The following is a 19569-nucleotide window of genomic DNA, read 5'->3' as shown; positions in this document are numbered from 1 at the left end:
ACGGTTCAACAAACAGATCACTGAAAATCCTTACACATCTACCACATGAACTGTTTTAACGCATGGAAGGATCATGACAACCCATCATTAGTGGAAAGCCGTAACTGTGATGTCCGAGATGATCCTCTCACTTCCCCATTGGTGACTATCACCCCACTGAAACTAAAGCCATTCCGCTCTTGCAACCACCAAGACATTTTTGACCACTTTCAAGGCGTCTTCTCATAACTAGTGGCGTATCTGAAATATTCCCAGGGGAATTTTGTCTGACTCCAGTCATATTGCTTTCCTGAGCCACAAAGTCAAATTGTTCAGGGGGAAGATCAAAAGATGTTGGGTCTTCAGGTTATGAAGTCTTCCTAAAGTCCTCGGCCCTTCCACATGGTGCGCATAAGAAAACAAGATATTCTGCATTGGATTTTAGAAAGTGAACAAGATCTCCAATTGTGATGTCTATGGCATTTCACAGATTGATGAGATGATTGAAATATTAGGAGAGTCCACTTATATATAATAATGAATCTCAGAAAGGATTATTAGCAAGTTCCACTAGCCCCTGAGGACAAGAAAAGGGCGACTTTTCAATCCCAGAAGGATTGTTCAAGTTTCCTGTACTCCCACTTGGGTTCCATTGCACACATGTTTCAAAGGTTGATGGATAAGGTTGATGGATCAAGTCTTAGGACCTCACCAGGCCTAACCTGGAGCATACAGGGTGACATCATGATCCACTGGAATACCTGAGGTGATCACATGCAGCATCTTTACTTAGTAGCCCAAACTTTGCAAAGGTTGGGAATGAGAACCAAAACAACCAAAGTGTCACCTGGCTCTACCAACCATCAAGCTTTTGGGGTTCCAAGTTGGAAAATGCCTTGTACAACCACAGGGATTGAAGATGGAGGATTGTGACAAGATTGTCCTACCAATTACTAAAAAGGAGCGGCAAGCCTTTATTTGGTTGGTTAATAATGCCAATTTATTCTTGAATTTCAGGTATTGCCAGACCTTTAAACAACTAAGTAAGAGTCACAAAATCAAATCACCTATGAGGGCCCAGTCAGAGTCGGGAGGCCTTCGAGGAATTGAAGCATTTTCTCTTCCATCCATCCTTCTCAGTATTCCCTATTTCTTGGAACCGTTCATTTTACAAACAGATGCTTCTCGGGTGGAGTTTGGGGGCAGTACTTTCTGAAGACTTGTGAGTATAGCCACAGTCCAGACACTGCGCACACTCCTCCTAAAGCTCACCTGGAACTAAAAGAGTCCCAGAGCAACACCCCTGAATGGTAAGCAGGACACTTTGAACCTTAGACACAACAGCTATAGGCACTACCGAGAAAATCAATCAGGCGTGGAGGCTAAGGATTTTATCATGTTGGTTAGCCAACCTACAGTGTGCACTGCTAACTGATTGATAACACCTGCTGAATTTGCAGTCCATATGACTATACACAGTGGATTAATGCAGTGCACTAACCCGACATTCACACCTAAACTCACTTGTTGATTGGAGGGACCCAACCTTTACAAGTATAAAATGGAGTAAGGTTCCCAACTAGTGTGGGCATAAGGAATGTGAAATGTGAGGCAAAGACTAATGAGTGATGGAGCAGTTAGATAGAAGGTGGATACAAAGAAGAGCAGGAATGAAGACAGGAGAGTCCAGAGCATGAAAGAGGTGTAGCTAAGAGCAAGAGCAGAGGTGAAGGAAGGGGAGTAAAAGTGGAGGTGAAGGAGTGGGAGTCAAGAGCTAAGGTGAAAGTGGAAAGTGAAGAGCAGAGATGATTGTGGGAGAGTTAAGAGAGGAAGTTCGAGAAAGAGAAAGGAGAACAGGGATTAAGGAGGGAGAGTCAAATGTGAAGGGGGAGAAAAAGAAGAGACCAAAGAAGAAGTTGGGAGAGTCAAGATCATAGGAGAGACCGAAAGAAAGGGGAGCGGAGAAGGAGGTGGAGCATAGAGCATAGGAGAACAACAACGAGGGAAGGAGAAGGTAAATTAGATGGGTAGGGAAGGGATGAACAAGAGGAAGGGGGAAAGAGAAGGACCTCAAGAACGGGTGTAGAAGGAGACAGGTCTTGTCAATAACTGAGGCCCTAGAGCAATTCCCAACCTGGTGAACGAGTAAATCCCGGAAAGGTCTAGGCATCCTGAGAAAGCGTGTTAAACCCTTTGTCTGAAGCCTGAAAAACATACAGATGCCCAAGTGAACCTGGGGTGGGAGTGCTGCCAGGTATAACTGAATGCAAGGAGAACCATTGAGACATCTTTATGACTCCAATGACAGGCAAGGAAGACACTGCATAGCATCAAAAAATAAGTGTAGGGAACTTCAACCCCAGAGACTGTACATAATCTTTTTGCCATCAGGAAAGCAGAATTGTTTAAGGGAGAGAGAGATACCGACTGAGACCATGGTCCTCAGAAAAGCCTGCCCAACATGTATTTTTAATTCGGGCATTTCACCCTGCAACCTCAGTTAATCCTAATCCCTTATTTTATGCATTCTGCGTAAAAAAAAGTTAACCATATACCTTTGCGTCAATTTGCCTGTAAATCTCTCAACTGGACACTGTTAACATACTTCACAAGTTTAACCAGAGGGGATAAAAACATCTACCCATTTCATGCCTCGCAGACTGCCTTGCATTAACAGGCTCTCTCCTTATTTGCATGTTGTGTTATGTTATGTTATGTTTTGTTATGTTATGTTAAAGGATATTTATACTGCACACTATCACTATTGAAGTGGTCCCCTGGCAGATCTGAAAGGGGAGATGGTAGGGTAAGTTATTAGCAACAGAGTGGGAGAGAGAGCAAGAGTTCTGTGATGTGCTGTTGACAGCTTCATTTCGGTTAACACTGTTCGCTGAGCTAAGTTGTGCTTTTCGGTCGGTGGACGTCATTTGCTGTTGTGCAGGGTTATGTTGTTGCAGTGTAGTGAAATGCATACGGTTTGTTGTGCTTTTAGAGGTATGGTTGTGTTTAGTCAGAGTTTGAGAGGTGGATGAAAAGGGGTGAGCTTTTTTTAGTAGGGTTGGTAAGTGGCATCACTATCTCAATGAGACTTATGGTTATCTTCAAAGCTCTGTCTAAATGTGACGTAAGGCTCATTTTTCACAATTCTGTCTAGATATGATGCAAGCCAATCTTCGCAGTTGTACCTTGATGTGACACAAGCTAATCTTTCCAGTTTTGTCTACTTGTGACACAAGTTAGTCTTCACAGTTCTATCTAGATGCGACGCAAGCTCATCTTCACAGTTCTATCTAGATGCAACGTAAACTAATCTTCACAATTCTGTCTAGATGTTGCACGAGTTAATCTTCACAGTTCTACCACAATGTGACGCAATCTATTCTCCACATTTCTGTTTATGTGTGATGCAAGCTAATCTCCACCATTCTGTCTAGATGTGACGCAAGAATCTTCACAGTTCTATCTGGATGTGATGCATGCTAATCTTCACAGTTCTATCCAGATATTGTGTGAGCTAATCTTCACAGTACTGTCTAGATGTGACGCAAGTTGATCTTTGTCGTTCTATCTTGATGTGGCGCAAGCTAATCTCTACAAGCGTGTCTAGATGGGACGTAAGTTAATCTTCACAATTCTGTCTAGATGTGACGTTATCTATTCTCCACAATTCTCTAGACGTGATGTAAGCTAATCTCAACAATTCTGTCTAGACGTGACGCAAGTTTATCTATGCAGTTCTATCACATTCCTACTAGGACAAATGCAAACTGTGGCTGAAATAACACAGTTCGCATGATGTAGAGTGTGCTCACCTTACACAATGGGGCTGATTTCAAGATGACTATCCTGTATAAATGAGGTAAATGCTGACTATGGGTGATATGTGTGGAAACCAGCTGACCAGCATATAAATGTGATGATGTAGGACATGACGTGCAGCCAATTTGTGAAGCAACTCATGAGAAAAGTACAGTTGAGGAACTTCTATTATGCACTATGTATGCTTCTTGGTGCCTTATGGAGTGAGAGGTGGAGGGGGAATGAAAGAGCAGCTATAAAATTAAGTCACTGAGCTTTCTTGAAGAGCTGCTTGGTATGGCAAATGTGTGAGACGAATCTAGTCAGCCAGAGTATGAAGGTCCTCGAGGGCCAAGTGATGGAAGGAGTCTCCAGCTGGGATCATGGCGCCTAGTTCTAATTCAGAGAGGAGGGGGGAAGGTGGAAACACAACACCTATTCAGGGACCTGAAGCACTTGCTTACCAATGGGTTCGGGAGCATGGAAATCCCAGAACTGATTCCTGTGGAAAACCCACAACTAGCTCACGCTGAAGAAAATGGTGTGGCATCCCCATAAGCCTGCAATTTGAAAGACAGGTGAGACAACCCTCTTGAAATGTTGGAAGGTTGACCGTTTTTGGGAGCCCAGAGGGTCTGGTGGTTTGTACCACGCAGAAGAAACATCCACTAAGGGGAAAGAAATCCTGACACATGGAATCGACACTGTGTGCTATCGCGACACCATTTATATTTTCATCAGAAGTTGCCTGAATATTTAAGTTGCCCCTCCTCTCTTTTTGGAAACAGCCCTTAATAAAGACAATGGAACTGAATGTGAGTCTTAGATGGTCTCTTGATCCCCTCACCTACATGACACAAGGAAACAAGCATTGGCCATGTCAACAGTTTTGGCTTTTGTGTATGTGTAGGAAAGGTATTTGCCAGGCACTGCCATAGTGGTAACAACTGATCATTGATAGTAGCAGGAGCAAAAATGTGAGAGAATCTGGGCATATAACAGCAGTGCCTAGCAAATGCCTAACACCTACACAGAAGCCAACACTGTTGGCTTTGCCAATGCTTGTTACTAATAGGACTTAAGTGAAGGTCATGCATAGTGCTTATAAATTGAGTCGGTGGCTGAAGGCAGACCTAGTTAAGACATTTTTATTACACCAGTAGTGCGTTTACAGCTCCAATTGAGTAATTAACTCCAAGAAGCCTACTTTAGAAAAACACTGGCAGGCATTCCAGTACAATGTTTAATGTGAAAGGCTTGATAACCCTAACTCACAGAGATCCCAGGCGGACATGTTTTTGGTGGGTAGTGCAGGAAGTGGATGGGAATAGCCATTGGAATTAGCATGGCCATGGGCAGTCAGTGGGTGCGTAAATAGCCAAACAACACCTACATGCTTTGTAACCCTGCTCATATGCCATTTCGCCATAGCTGAATTCTAGTGCAATAGATTTGCATTAGAGATGGTGTTTTAGCACCAGCTAAAAGCCAAAACTAAAAAGGGGTATCTGACCTTGCGTGTCTATAAAACACGTACACAGATTTCCCTTTGTAAATACCACTCATTTTCTACATGCCTGATTGAGTTGCACAAGTGCATCTTTCACTTGTATGGAAAAACACGTGGCTCAGGTGTAACGCTTTACATCATGGAAAAAAATGCAGCAAACACATTTTTCGTTCTTTGTAAGTTGCATATCAAGCAACAGAGAAAATACAGTTTGCTGCACTTTGCAAGTGTGGCTAATAGGAGAACATTTCAGTCAAAATCAGTCAGCATTTCTTTAATGTTGGCAGAAATCTGAATACAAGATGATAAAGCTATGTGAATAGAGAAAGCCCCTGAGAGAACATGCTTCATGAAGAACTATTCAAATTCACCCCAGACTGGTGGACACGTGTGCTCCTGGCTACCGTCAGAAGCTTATACCAATCTACAATACTCCAATATTGTCATCCTCCTGGAGATTACGCACAGTAGTTTGCATGTGCATATTAAAAGCCGCATATTATAGATTTACTAGTCAGAGACAGGGAGATCTTTTGCAAAAGGCTGTTTGGCAATCTCAATATGGGCAAGAAGAAGAATGCAATCGCGTGGAACTTCAAGCTGGCTTTTAGGTCGACTTGTCAACCAACCATCATGCGTTCATCCTACAACACACCCTCAACAGAACCTTCACTCTAAAGTGTGTATAAGTGTGCCTTTTGGGTGTGAAATATGGGTTTCCAACACAAATACCAGATAACCTGCGTAGTTGGGGAGGTATGGCTAGAAACTACTTGCATTTCAAACCAACAGCACAACTAATTTGCAAGAGAAGGACCTCACTATCTGCTATGTCTTGCAAAAGAGCAAAATCCATGTGAAGATTTCTCCTTGACTTTTGTTGGGGAAAGAAGCCAAGTAATGTAGTCAGAATCCCCCAATGTTGCTTTTGTAAACAAGCAGTGAACCTTGAGGGTCGAGGCATTAAACCTCACTCAAGGCAACAATTTCTGCCTTAAAATTAGAGCAGGAGAGATTGGCCACCAGGGGGAGCAGTGATGTGAAGTCCTTGAGTGCTGCTCCTCTCCAACGTGCCGAATTGCTGGGAGAGCCCCCCCACCCAGTAGTCCCCCCACGGAGACAATAGATCCCCCGAGGCGGTTTCTGAAGCCACAGAGCTCCCCCCCGGTCCAGGTCTCGTGTTTCTAGACCCCGGGTGTCCAGAGAAACGTCCCCAACAAAAAGGGGCGGTTTGCCACGATTTCCCGAGCCGTCCCAGAGCTCTGGGAGAAGGTACGGTGGCCGACCAGGTGGGAGGCAGCGCCGTAACAACATTGCAGCTGGGGTTGCCGCCGAGCTTTGAGAGACTGCCGGGTCCCCTTCTCCCCTCCTTTGCCATGCTTGTGAGCGGTGCAACGTGCAGAGCATTAGTGGGACACCGGAGCCGCAGGGACCAACAGGCGGAACTAAGGCCTGCACCAGCTGTGCCCGATTGGCAGAATAAGGCGTTCCGAGTCCCCTCACACGGAAGGGCCCGTGAGTGGACTACTGCGTGCCAAGCAAGGCAATCCCAGGCGGCCAGCAACTGAGCCCCACTCCTCGGCCTGTCAAGGCAACCACCAGGGCTTCCCCGGCCAGACTACAGCTCCTCGGCCCCCCTCCACCCGATGAGCTGACGTGACAGCGGGAGGCCACCTCAGATCCGGCCTGCACCACCCCCTCATGACAGGAGTGGGAGAAGACGACCGGAGAATTAGCGTGTTCTCCAAACACCGGAAGACCTAACTGAGACGCACCGCTGGGGACGCAAGGAAGCAGTTGGATGCGTACAGTGTCCTCACCCGGCAATGGGTAGGTAACCAGGTGAGGTAGACACCCCGCTTGGCCCAGAAGCGCTGGCCCTATATGAGAGCCCCAATTGTCCTAGGCAATGCCCCTATTGGCACCATACTTCCCACTATGCCTGCTGTGTGGGGTGAACTCCAAAGGCTAACCCTGCTACAACCTTGTGCCAACGTGAGATATCCTGTGACCACTGGACTGCTTCATGACCCTGTGGCTCTCTTCACGCATTCTCTTGCTGGTGCTCCTAGCGATAGGGGTGTGACCAGTAACTCCTCTGGGCAAGGCCGTACGTCACCTATTTGAAGAAATCCATGCTGAGACAGTGGGGTGTTGCCAGGAAACCCCAGGCGCAGCCTCTCTAATAGCCGCAGCCTACATATTCAACTCATTTCCGGCTCAGCACTCACTATGGGGCCGGATCCCCCGCAGCAGTGACTCCACTCTTTGCCCCGGTCCCGGTGGAAAGGAGGGCCTCAACACCCCAGAGAATCAGTGTTGGACTCAAACAGTGGGTCCCCTCACCATCCCACGGTGGTGACGAGTGCAGGAAGGGGCTTTGGGTCCTGTATCTCCGCTGTCCCTCAAGGCACTCTCGCCCCAGCCCTACACCCTGTGCCCCAGGAATTGGCTCTCCCAGTGAATATCTATAAGTTGGGCGGCATCCCTCCAGAAATTCTGCCATGACCAGCAACCTCCCCCAATGCAGACAACCATGCCAACAGCGACAGGCCCAATCAATGAGCAAAGGTGTGGCAGTACTCCTTGAAGAGATAAGGGGCTTCAGGGCCGACATTGGCAAGAGGCTTGACGGGTTGGACAAAAAGGTGGACAACATGGACGAACGCATACAGGACCTAGAAGCCAACAGAACCTCTGTAGACCTTTTGGAAACCCAAATTGACATGCAACTCTCGGAATTGGAGAGGAGAGAGGAAAAATGTGCCTTAAAGATAGACGATATTGAAAATCAAGAGCATTAAAATAATGTAAGGTTTTTTGGCTTCCTGGAGCCTGATTTGAAACCCAGAACGACATCATCAAAGCCATAAATGCAGTGATCAGCAAGCTGTTTAATGATGGAAACACTAGTGAACCGCATGAGGGAACTCCAAGGGGCCAAGATCAATCCTGCCAAGGTTTCACTATTTATCGAGAAGTCAAAGATCTTGGAACTGGCAAGGAAGAGGGGCCCAATAGACTGGGAGAGCTCACAAATAACTGTGTACCAAGACCAACCTTTCTGCTTTCACCCTCACGAGAAGGATGCTCAGCGGGCAATTAACAAAGTGGTTCGATACCTATGGAGTCCAGTACAGATGGGGATTCCCCTTTTCCCTTGCCTTCGAGTACGAGGGGTATAAATACAGCCTTGTGACAGAAGATGATATACAAAGAGTCTCACAAGAGTTGTTGGGCGATTCCGCACCGTCCACCACATTGGAGTCCCGGTGAGGGGGCGGGGGGAGTCCTGAGTGAATCCCAATAGGCGATTGGGTTTGTGGACAGGCCTCGTGTTCGGGGCCACAGGAAATTTAAGAAACTAAACCCAGCATCCCTGCTGCATCCGTAAACCTGAGGCTAAGTACTCGATACTCTTCAGAAGGGGTAGCACATTTTAATATGCTGTGAGGTTTGGGTTTGAATCGCCCTGGGGAGGGGATGGGTCAGAACATGTTTATCGGACTCGGGCTAGACGGGTGGGGGGGCTCAAAGGAGTATTTTTGCTTCATTTAGGCCCGGGATGAGTGTAGGAAATGGTGGTCTGGACCAGTAACTTGATAAATGTTGCAAGCAGTCCAGGCGCCGGGGGGGAGATGGGGGAAAGTTGGGGGGTTTGTTGTTTATTGAAGGGAAATTCAAGTTTTGTAAGCTACCAGAAAACATGTTTGTTCACACAGGAAGTCTACCGCAGTTAGTAGGGTGCCAGAGACCGTGGCCTGGGGTGGGGGGAGCGGGCACCGGGATGCCAAATCTGAGAGGTATCACAAAAAACGATGCCCCCCCATGGCTGACAATACTAATAGACTGCCGCTGGGCCCACTTAATAGCAGAGGTCTAAACTCCCCACACAAGAGGTCCTTAACGATTCAGGAATGTAATCGGTTAAAGCTAGACTTTATGTTTTTACTGGAGACCCACTGACAAAAGGGGAGGGAACCGTCCCTGAAAGCGAGGTCAATAGGAGCAGTAACCCACTCCTCAGCACCAACAAAAAAAAGGGGTAGCGCTACTAGTGTCTAGCAAGCTTCACTTTGTATTGAAGGCTCAGTCCCAGGATCCGGAGGGTCGATTTGTGATGGTGAAGGGGTATATCAAAGGCTTTACGCTCAGAGTGGTTTCAAACTATTGCCCGAACGAGGTCCAAGATCGGTACTGGGACTCTGTTAAGTCCAAAAATTCAATCCTTTGCTAAAGGCTCACTGATAATAGGAGGTGACTTTACCATGGTCATACACCCTGAAAGTAACAGAAAGGGATTAGGCCCCCACACTATAACTCAAACACAAAGGAGATCTTCCACATGCTTCCAGAAAGTCAACATGGAATTGGGGGTGTATGACACCCACATGAGGGCACAAGGTCGGAACCCGCTATTCACATACTACTCAAATGTACATGACACTTTCTCAAGAATAGATTACATCCTTATGGAATCCCCCCTGTTGGAGCATTTGAGTGAAGTCTCTGTGGAGGTAGTCCTGTGGTCTGACCACGACCTGGTGAGAGTTCGAATTGGGGTGTCCCTTTGGGTGCAGTACAAAACCCGCTGGTCATGCAAGGAAATTGCCCGGTCGCTCCTTAAAGCAATTATATAATTTTCCAAAATCAATGATGATGGGGAGGTGGGGACGGCCATGACTAGGGGTGTCCTAATAGGAATGGGCTACAGGAGAAAGAGGGAAAGGGCACGCAAGAAGAGGTTCCTTAGGGGAAAAATGTAGTACATACAGATGGGGATGTGGGGGGTGGTACTGAAAAGCCAAATGTTCTCACGGAAATTGGCGAAATTGCAAGAATATAAAACCAAACTGAAGGCCCTCATGGTGTGCCAAACAGAGAGAAAACTTTCATTCTTGAAGCAGAAATACATGGAAAAAGGGGATAAAGCCGATAAAATCCTGGCATGGAGGGTGAGAGAGCAGAGAACAAGTAGGTGGATTGGATGTGTTTCGCTCAAGGGGAGGGGAAAAACTCTTGGAAAGCCCACAGATAGCCGAGGAGTTTCATTCACTTTATGAAACACTCTACACTTCTAGAATACAAAGTGGATGGGTTGGAAGTTGACCGGTTCTTGGATTCCCTCCCGATTCCGCGCCTCCCAGCGGAGAAGGAAAACCCCATGGAGGCACCCATCACTGCCCGGGAAGGGATAGACACAATTAGTGGTATGAAGGGGGGCACCGCCCCGGCAGAGGATGGATTTACGGTATCCTTCTACAAAAGATTCCGTTCTACCTTGGCACTGTTCATGGCCAAACTGTTTAATAGCACACTTGAGACAGGGTCCCTCCCTAAATCTATGTTGGCGGCACTAGTAGTGATCCCAAAGGAGGGGAAGGATCCAGCCCACTGCCAGTCTTATAGACCCATTTCCCTGCTGAATATGGATGTTAAAATACTGGAAAAATGTTGGCCAACAGACTTGGTCTTCAGATGACCTTGTTCACGGGGACCAGGTGAGATTTATCCCGGGGCACCAGGGAGCAGATAACATAAGAAAGTCTATAGACCTAATGCATGGGGTAAGAGGCAAGGGGCTCGAAGCGCACCTGATATCAATATACTCAGAAAAAGCCTTTGACTGGGTTGAGTGGCAGTACATGGGTATGGTCCTACAGAAGATGGGGCTCGGCATGAACTTTAGGTGGTGTATATCAACTCTATACAACGGCCCCATAACAAAAGTAGCTGTGAACAGCGCTGTCTCGTCCACCATACACCTCTTTAGAGGAACAAGGCAGGGTTGCCCCGTCTCCCCCTTGCTGTACGCCTTGGTCATGGAGCCCCTGGCAATTGCCATTAGGGTGAACCGAGAGATTACGGGAATTCAATGTGGTGAAGTAGATTTTAAGCTCTCCTTATTTGCTGACGGTATCCTCTGTTACTTGACGAACCTATCGGAATCCCTCCCCAAAATCTTATGCCAGATACAGGACTTTGGTAGTTTCTACGGCCTGAAAATCAACCTCCCCAAGTCCAGTGTGATGTCCATTGGAGGGGAAAATTCAGTGACCTCAGGAAGACAATCTGTGGGATGGGAATTGAGGATTGATCCTCCCTATACCTGGGTATTCACCTCCCTAAAGACCAGTCAAGACTAGTAGAGGTGAGCTACGCCCAAATCCTGGAAGAAACACAAGTAGATCTCCTTCGCTGGGCACCCCTCATTCTCTCTTGGTTTGGACGGATGGTTGAATAAAAAATAAACATTCTCCCCTGCCTTCTGTACTTATTTGCCTCCCTACCCTCATCTTCCGGGGTTCTTCTTTATGCTGAGTTATGCTGGAACATTTGAGGGACGACATGGGGACCTATTAGTCATATATAGAAGACGTAGATACCCACCCAAAAAAGGTCCAGGGACCTCTTGTGGGCCCATCTTAACGAAATACTGCCCCACGTTATAACCCACCCGAACCTATCAGTGATATAGGCACTATGGAATATGGAAACATAACAAAACAAACTCTCTTCTCTCCTCATGGCCTTCTCCACTAAGCTCGTTGTAGGGTCGCCCGCTTGACATGGGAAACAAGGGCTTCCGGAACACGCAGCACTGGTCAGACGGGGGGTTGGAGAGGGTGGCCCAACTGTTTAGAAGAGCTCCTTTATTGAATATGAGGCCCTGGTAGATGCCCTGGGAAAGAATTACTTAAACGCCCTGGAATACTTGTGCCTGAAGGGTATCCTGACTGACCGCAAGTGGTATCCCAACACCTCCCGAACCCTTTCCCCTTTTAAGAAAATTCTCTGCGAAACCACAACAAGAAAGGGAGTACTGTCTAAGATCTACAGGGTTCTAGTCACGGCTGAGCTGTAGGGGAGGCAGAACTTCAGGCAATGTTGGGAGACCAGGGTGGGGGAGGAGATAACAGAAGATACATGGGGAAAAATGTACAAGATAATGGTTGCTGGTAACCTGTAAACGTCTGCCATGGAACACAACTTCAAGATTCTGCACTCTTGGCACCAGCCCCCTGTGAGCCTATCCAAAATGCTCAAAGGATCCTCCCCTCTCTGCCCAAGGGAGTGTGGTCAACGGGGAACGTGGTACCATATGTGGTAGGAGTGTCCAAACCAACCGTACAGGTAGACTGGTCTGAAGTCCTTAGTTGGATCAAGTATTTGGTCGGTGTGGCTCCAACCCTGTGCCCCCTTCAGGTTTTATTAGGTACCCGTTCGCAGACTCTGAAACCTCTAGGTTTCCGAAAAGCATTGAAGCAATTCTGAGCGCTGGAAGGGTAGCCCTGGCCCAATAATGGAAGGACAGAACCGCTCCAACTAAGAAGGAACTGTTAACTAAAACGTGGGACATATTTAGGTATGATAAATTGACCGCCTTGGTGAATGATAAGATGGAAACTTTCCTGATTGTGTGGGGTTCCTGTTTGTTGCAGGAGGGAGGGGAAAACCTCCACCTCTAAGCCAACCTGCATGACGGGGTTTAATACACCTATGGCCCCTCTGTTGGTGGGGACAGACAGTGTGTGTAGAAACTACATCCAGAACGCACAGTGCCAGGAAAAGTTGAGTCTATGGTCTCGACTATTAGCTCTAAGGTCCTAATGGACGGTCAACCATGGTAGCCCATGTGAGGGGGCAAAGGGGAGGATGATGGGGAAGGGAGTGGGGTGAAAAATTGAATGTTAATGTTGACACTGTTGGTTGAAAATTCTTGTATTGCTTGTCGAAAAAAATTCTATAAAAACCAAAGTTAAAAAAATAAAAATTAGAGCAGGAAAAAAGATTACAAAATTGAAATATCACAGACAATTCTGTGGTCAGCTCTATTTGAAGGCAGCCGGAAAACACAATCATGCTCAGCTATGAACAAGAGTATGGACTAAAAAATATCTGCGTGATGTCAAGGGGTTAGATATGCAGACCATATTCCAAATGTAGGCAATAAAGAAACCAGAGTGGTCAGCTCACCTCCAGGCCCAGCTTCAAATGGCATCTCTCCATGAAATGTTTCTACATTCTGCATTCCTCTACTTAGCTTAATAGCAGAGGTCTACTACACAAAATGTAAATAACATATAATCTACAACCTTACACTTTAGATACAACCCAATGTTCAGTAACCCATATTTTTACACTGTTACAGATCACTTACAATTGCAAAAATCAGGTTCAAAGCTCTGGCTGCATCCCTAGGCTGGATTACACAGAAAACATTCCCCATCTTCACACAGAGTGCCTTTTGTATCAGCTAGCCAGGAAGAGAAACTTGACGAAATGTCAATGCCATGTTCCAAATAACAGTGGCAAAAGCAAGAGGTCCAATGCAGGCCCTGAAGTAGCAGTGACCTGTGGGGATCCTTCCTTGCAGCACAGAAGGTTTTAGCGAAATGTAACAGCTTTTAATCACTCTCCTTAGTAGGCAGGTTTACAAGAAGAACAATTTAGAAACCGTGCTCATTTCTCACTCGCCTCCTTTTCATTATACCCCACTTTTCAATTTCAACTGTTTATTCTCTCCTTCTTCTTTTTTTTTTACTGATCTCTACTTTATACTATGTGAGTCTTTGCCTGAATTTCAGCTTGTCAATTTGAATAAATCACGAACATTCCATTGCATGTTTTTGACAACTTTTTCTGAGGCTAAGGTTCGGAGGGCTGAATGGGCCAGAATAAAAACTTGAAATGTCCTGCGATAAGGATTTGTACAAAACCTGTCTGTTCCATTCTGTTTCAGGGAAGCAGAAACCTGTCATGAAATGGTTTACAATGTTTTACATTTTTAGACACACATCTTTTCTGGTGAAGACCCTATCACGACCACATGTCCCCTCTAGACCGTTCACTTTCATATCACAATCATCACTTCTCTGCATTCTTTGTCAATTAATGCAGTAGCATCATTATTTTATAATTGACCGGCTGAACTGTACTGCCTCTACCTTTAGGAATCAGGATCCTGCAGCTGTCCCCCAGTCGCTTTCTTGTTCCGTCTATTGGTTTCTTACCCAATCCCATTGCATGTCTCTGTGACCCCCCTCTTCCCACCCTATCCCTGTTCCATGTCTCAGAGAAGACACATTTTAAAATTATGAGGAATGGATCTACCATGCAAACATCAAGTAAGCTGTCAATTTCAACTAAGTGTCATGGCAAAATGAAAACAATGCCAGGATTATTATGCTTTTCATTATTATATTTGTCTGGGGGGACGCATAAACAAGTCACGTTTGATGCTTGTTGTAACAAGACTCTTGATTATGGTGCACGTCTTATCTTTCTTGTCAGAGTTGCTGAGTTGAAACACGTAGACTGACAATGTCCGCCTATGAACCACCTCAACCGTACTTCATGGATGTGAACTGTGGTTTGCCAGCTTTGCATGCCAACTAGTTTTTTCAAAGTATGGAACAGCAGTCAAATCAAAACCATAAGTGCGTAGTCACTTACCAGCCAAGTGTCCTCTGTTCTCCCCCGTGATAACCACGATCCAGTCTTTCTGAATGGTAATTGTCAGTGCTGTACTCGCAAGGTTTGCCATATTTGCTAAAATAATGACGACTCCATAACAGAACACCTAGTGGGAAGATAGTTCATAACAGAAGGGTTAAGTCAGTAACCTTTTTTGGGCACTTCAAGTTTTTAGCAGTAAGCCCAAACGTTAACTACTCGTTGGGTCGTCCAAGATGCTCATGGGATACTAATGGAGACAAATTGCCCTGACACCAACCCTCCCTTTCAGCCATGAGGAATAGCCTCCATTTGAAGATAAGGGACATGTTACTTTGCCATGTTCAATAAAGAACAACCTGTTACCCTTATTGACAGATCATGTTTCTTAAGATGGGTTATACAATGGAGAAAGATTGGAACCATGCTTTAGTTAAAAAAGAATTACCTAATTGCATTATGGACCAATATCTCCTTGGCATACTCTGTGCATGTCCTACTACCAGTAACCCTATTGGTCACAATGATATACCACCCAATTCAGCTTAACTTGAAAATACAACAAACGTTGTGTTCAAAACATTATTTTGCATTTAAGTTTAATTTGTTTCCATCATATACCAGAAAGTAGACATCTTACACAGTCAACAAAAATACAACAATCAAAGCAATAGCGCAGTTTATATACTTAATAAGAAACAGAAAAGCTATGTAATTTGAATTTGTTCTAAAATTATTTTTTAAAAGCAGGTGACATTAACTCATTACGATCTCAGGATAAACTGCTGAGATAAAGTGACTGTGCAAAATGAGCTCTTGTTGTCCAGGTCTGCTACATGAAGCCCATTACTTGATACATTGCATAAATATTACAGTTGCTCTAGAGAAATAAGGAGTCTGGTGAAACAGGTGCCAAGCTGCAAGATGTGGTAGCAAATAAAGCCGTCATGAATTCCCGATGCCCACATGTTGGAGGTTGTTGAAGGTTTCCTGTTGAGAGTGCTGTGCTCAGTTCTGGATGAGATGGGTTGCCATATCTGGGAGATACGTCTTTGGGAATTTGTAATGCACAAACTGTTTGCTGTGGAGGTAGAAGGTTTGAGAGAAATAGGCTTGTTCCCTTTGTTGCTTTACAAGCGAAGGTTATTGCATTGCATTGACACATGAAGTTCACAGAGACGTGACATGACAAAGAGATGTATGAGAGATCAGGTGTGATAGTCCAAACTGAACTGTGAGCTTGCGTTGGTGGTTAGGAGCTGTCTTGAACATATTAGGAGTGATAAGAACCAGAAGAAAGTCCGTTCAACGGAACCTATTGTGAAGAATCCTACAGATCCCTCACTGAAACCCTGCCTAAAGTCCCCTCCCAGGTGGGCAGGGGAAGGCAGACACTTCCTCGTTCCAACCCTGGGGGTGGTGTACTGTGGGAAGATCACCTGGGAGGAAACAGGATGATGAGGAGACACAGTATTGTTCCTCTGACAGGAAGACTATTCCCAGTGTACCTAAAGAGGTAATGGTTTATTGTAATTTGAATGTCTCTAAACCTCACCTTAAATATAAGGCTGTGAACCATAAGGTTATAGAATCTGAGCAAGTTTTATTAAAATAAAGATCTTTTTGGGTATCACAAACTAAACAGCTTCCTCAATCCCAAGGATACAATGTAAAATGGGTATGGAAATGTTGTCTTCAATAAACCATCTTCCTCTGTAAACTCTAATTCTCGAAGACCCTCTATAAAAAACGTTAAGGGAATACAATATACCCTTGCAAGTAATTCAAATATTTGAAACTACAAGTCCCAGAATCCTAGAAGGACTGAAATGAGGAAGAGGGTGGAAGAGGCATGCAGATGTAGTAGTTAGGCAATTAAGCCCACTAGCCATTATAGTAGTCAGGCAATTGAGGCTAATAGCCCACACCTGAACATTATTGCTGAACCTGGGAAGCATAAAAAGGCCCCTCAGGTGCAGGCAGAAGAAAGGAGTGGAGAGAGCTGAACCATTGGCTAGAGTGCAGGCTGTAGCAGTAGAAGCAGAGAGAAAGCACGTGGCTGGAAACCCACGCAGAAGTGGGAGAACAAGAGGGATGCTGGAATGTGGAGACAGCAGATGTTACTTGCATGTTCTGAGAGAGTCCTGTTCTCCCAAAGTCTGAAGTGCAGAAGCTGCACAGCGGAAGATGTGCAGGAGAAACAGTTTTCCCCATGGGAGCCCGATAGCTGTGAATGCCCAGCTGTGGACATGAAGGATACTAAGGCAATAAGCAAGTCGCAAGCCGAGGGTCTTTGGAGCAAATGAAATTCCCAAATCAAGTGGTCAGACTGGAGACACCTGTTCAGGAGAAGGGTGTGGTTTGCCAGAGAGCCAGAAGCAGTAGAAGTTGTAGTGGAAGTTGGGAAAGCAGTGCAACCTGCAAAGCAAGTGTCTCAGAAGCCGGTGAGTGAAGCACAGCGTTCTAACACATTGCGCAAGCCTTGCCAGTAACTGCATCCAGCTCCTTATTGACTTGCATACGACTTTATGTGAGTAGGAGCTGTTTGTTGCATTCATTGTGAACAATGGAAATGTAGCACTTGCATATACTGTGAAAGACCTGATACTTGCTTGAGAAGCTAAAGTACTAAAATCCATTGTTCTCATATTAAAAGGCTGTTGCTGTCTTAACAGAGTGGTTGTGTGTCTCCAATTAAGGAGAGGGAACACTGATAGAACCATTACCGAATACCTAATACCTAACCTGGACAATACACGAGTTACAAGTTATAAAGACTGAACACTTCATCAAAGAGAGGTTGCACATGCCTAATTGTGTTTCCCTAAGGAGGCCTGAACTCTATCCTTTGCCTTTATACTGGGATACAATTGTATATTCATCTTTAAACTTTGAAATCTACTTTAAAGAGGGTTTGTGTGTGCCTTATTGTGTTGTCAACTGAAAGACTGAATCTTATATTGTATCTAGAAGTGATGTACCTTTCATTTCTATGAAATAAAGAGTATAAACTGTTAAAGAGAAGAACAAGCATTACCCAAGCCAAGAGGCAAGCCACTTTAATCATGAAACCAACCTTTTGAAGAGTTAAAGAGCCATCCAGCTGCATTGTGAAGTTGTTAAGAGCCAAGCTGCTTAAATTGCAAGTGTGCAAACATTATCTGAAGCTATGAGAGTGGCACCAAGGCTTCTGGGTAATTCAGGCTGATAGCTGGCAGAAAGGTGTGAGTAACGGTGGGAAAGGGGATGTGGTTGCTTGTAACAAATATTTCGAAGTAGACACAACCTGTGGTACCAGAGACTGTGGAAGCAGGAGAGAATGGAATCATAATGGCCAATCCAGGTTGCTGTTGTGACAGAATGACAAGAAAGGCAAATAGGCTGCCCATTTCTGGGAAAAGGTTATCCCAAAAGGAAGAGTGCCTTGCCTACCTGAAGAGGTTTAAGTTCATAAGAGTGTATCTTGTAGAAGTCAGTCTAACAATTCAAAGTATTGAAAATGTGGTAGTAATTTGAAATACTAAAGGCATGGTGGTATGACCATTTGTCAGTGGGTGCAATATTGCTGCAGTCTGAATCAAGTAAAATACTGTGGAACAAAAAGTGGCCATTCTCATAGAAAAAGCCAGTAGAAGTGGAGTTGTTGAAGTAGAAGCAGCAACACTAAGGAGTCATCCTGACAAATATACCAATGTACATTTTAAGACTGTAACTGAAGACGTTTATGAACTGTTGATTAAGAACTGTGTATCAATGAAAGTGGGGATATTACATTTTCTTTCAAACTGCGACAAGCTTTCTGGAAGAAAAAGCCAATTGTCATAACCAGGAGTACCATTGGTGCTATTTTCTTTTCTGGAAGTTGAAAGTGAATTTTCCATCAAAGAATCAAGACTTGATACCAGTCGAACTGTGGTGTTGAACTTTTAGTTTGAACTTTTTGGAACTAACAAAAACTGGTTCAAAACCTTTATTTTCTTTGTAAACCTTCTGATGTTAACTTGAATCCTGGGGAAGGGCTAAAAGTTAACTTTGAATCCTGGGGAAGGGACGGAACTTACCCAGGATAAGAAAAGGACATTCAAACATTGTATCAGTACTTGAATGTAATGTAACAATATTTATAAAGCGCAACCTAAAGCCATCGGTATCTAGGCGCTAAGAAACAGCATGGGCGGCTAAAAACAAAATTCCCATCCAACCAGTTGAGCTGATACAGAGTCTACAAAAGATGCGTCTTCAGGGCTTTCCGAAATGGTAGATGATCATTGATACTGCCCAAGCCACTTGGAAGCCTGTTCCACATGCTAGGCGCGTAGCTTAAAAGGCACGGCCACCCATTCGAGTCCTTCGGAAACGGGGGACCATCGGAAGCTTCTGGGATTCAGATCGCAAACACCTGGTGGGGACGTACGGAATGAGCTTAGTCTGTAGGTACTCAGGCCCCCGCTGGGGAAGAGCCTGGTGGGTAATGCACAGAGTCTTAAACCTGATGCGGCTATGCACCGGGAGCCAGTGCAGTTGACAAAGAAGATAGGCGGAGTGGGACATCTGACCCGCTCCTCATGCCTAGCGGGCAGTAACATTCTGCAGTAGCTGCAGTCTGGGGATCAGAAAAGCTGGCTGTCCCAAATAGATGCCATTGCAATAATCAATGGCTCCCAGTATTGAAGTGGCAACCTCCTTAGCGCAAGACTCTGGGGGAGAAGAGGCAAAGTCTTCCTCAGAATCTTTAACTTGACAAACCCAGAATTGCAGATGGATGCAATTTGTAATTCCCGAGAGCCAGAGGCATGGACTTTAATGCTTAGGCTTTTTACTGAGTT

General features: G+C 45.2%; 1 protein-coding gene across 1 annotated transcript in view; it reads right to left on the bottom strand.

The window, feature by feature from the left end:
* Positions 1-19569, bottom strand: part of LOC138568827 (ferroportin-like) — a 467510-nt gene that overhangs the window by 50088 nt on the left and 397853 nt on the right. Inside the window, exon 7 of the mRNA XM_069646598.1 lies at positions 14744-14870. Coding sequence (XP_069502699.1) covers positions 14744-14870 — 127 coding nt within the window. The remainder of the gene's footprint in view (positions 1-14743; positions 14871-19569) is intronic.

This window comes from Ambystoma mexicanum, chromosome 2q (genome assembly GCF_040938575.1).
Source record: "Ambystoma mexicanum isolate Mex_15411 chromosome 2q, UKY_AmexF1_1, whole genome shotgun sequence".
Lineage (NCBI taxonomy): Eukaryota > Metazoa > Chordata > Amphibia > Caudata > Ambystomatidae > Ambystoma > Ambystoma mexicanum.
This window is presented reverse-complemented; position numbering and strand designations above follow the sequence as displayed.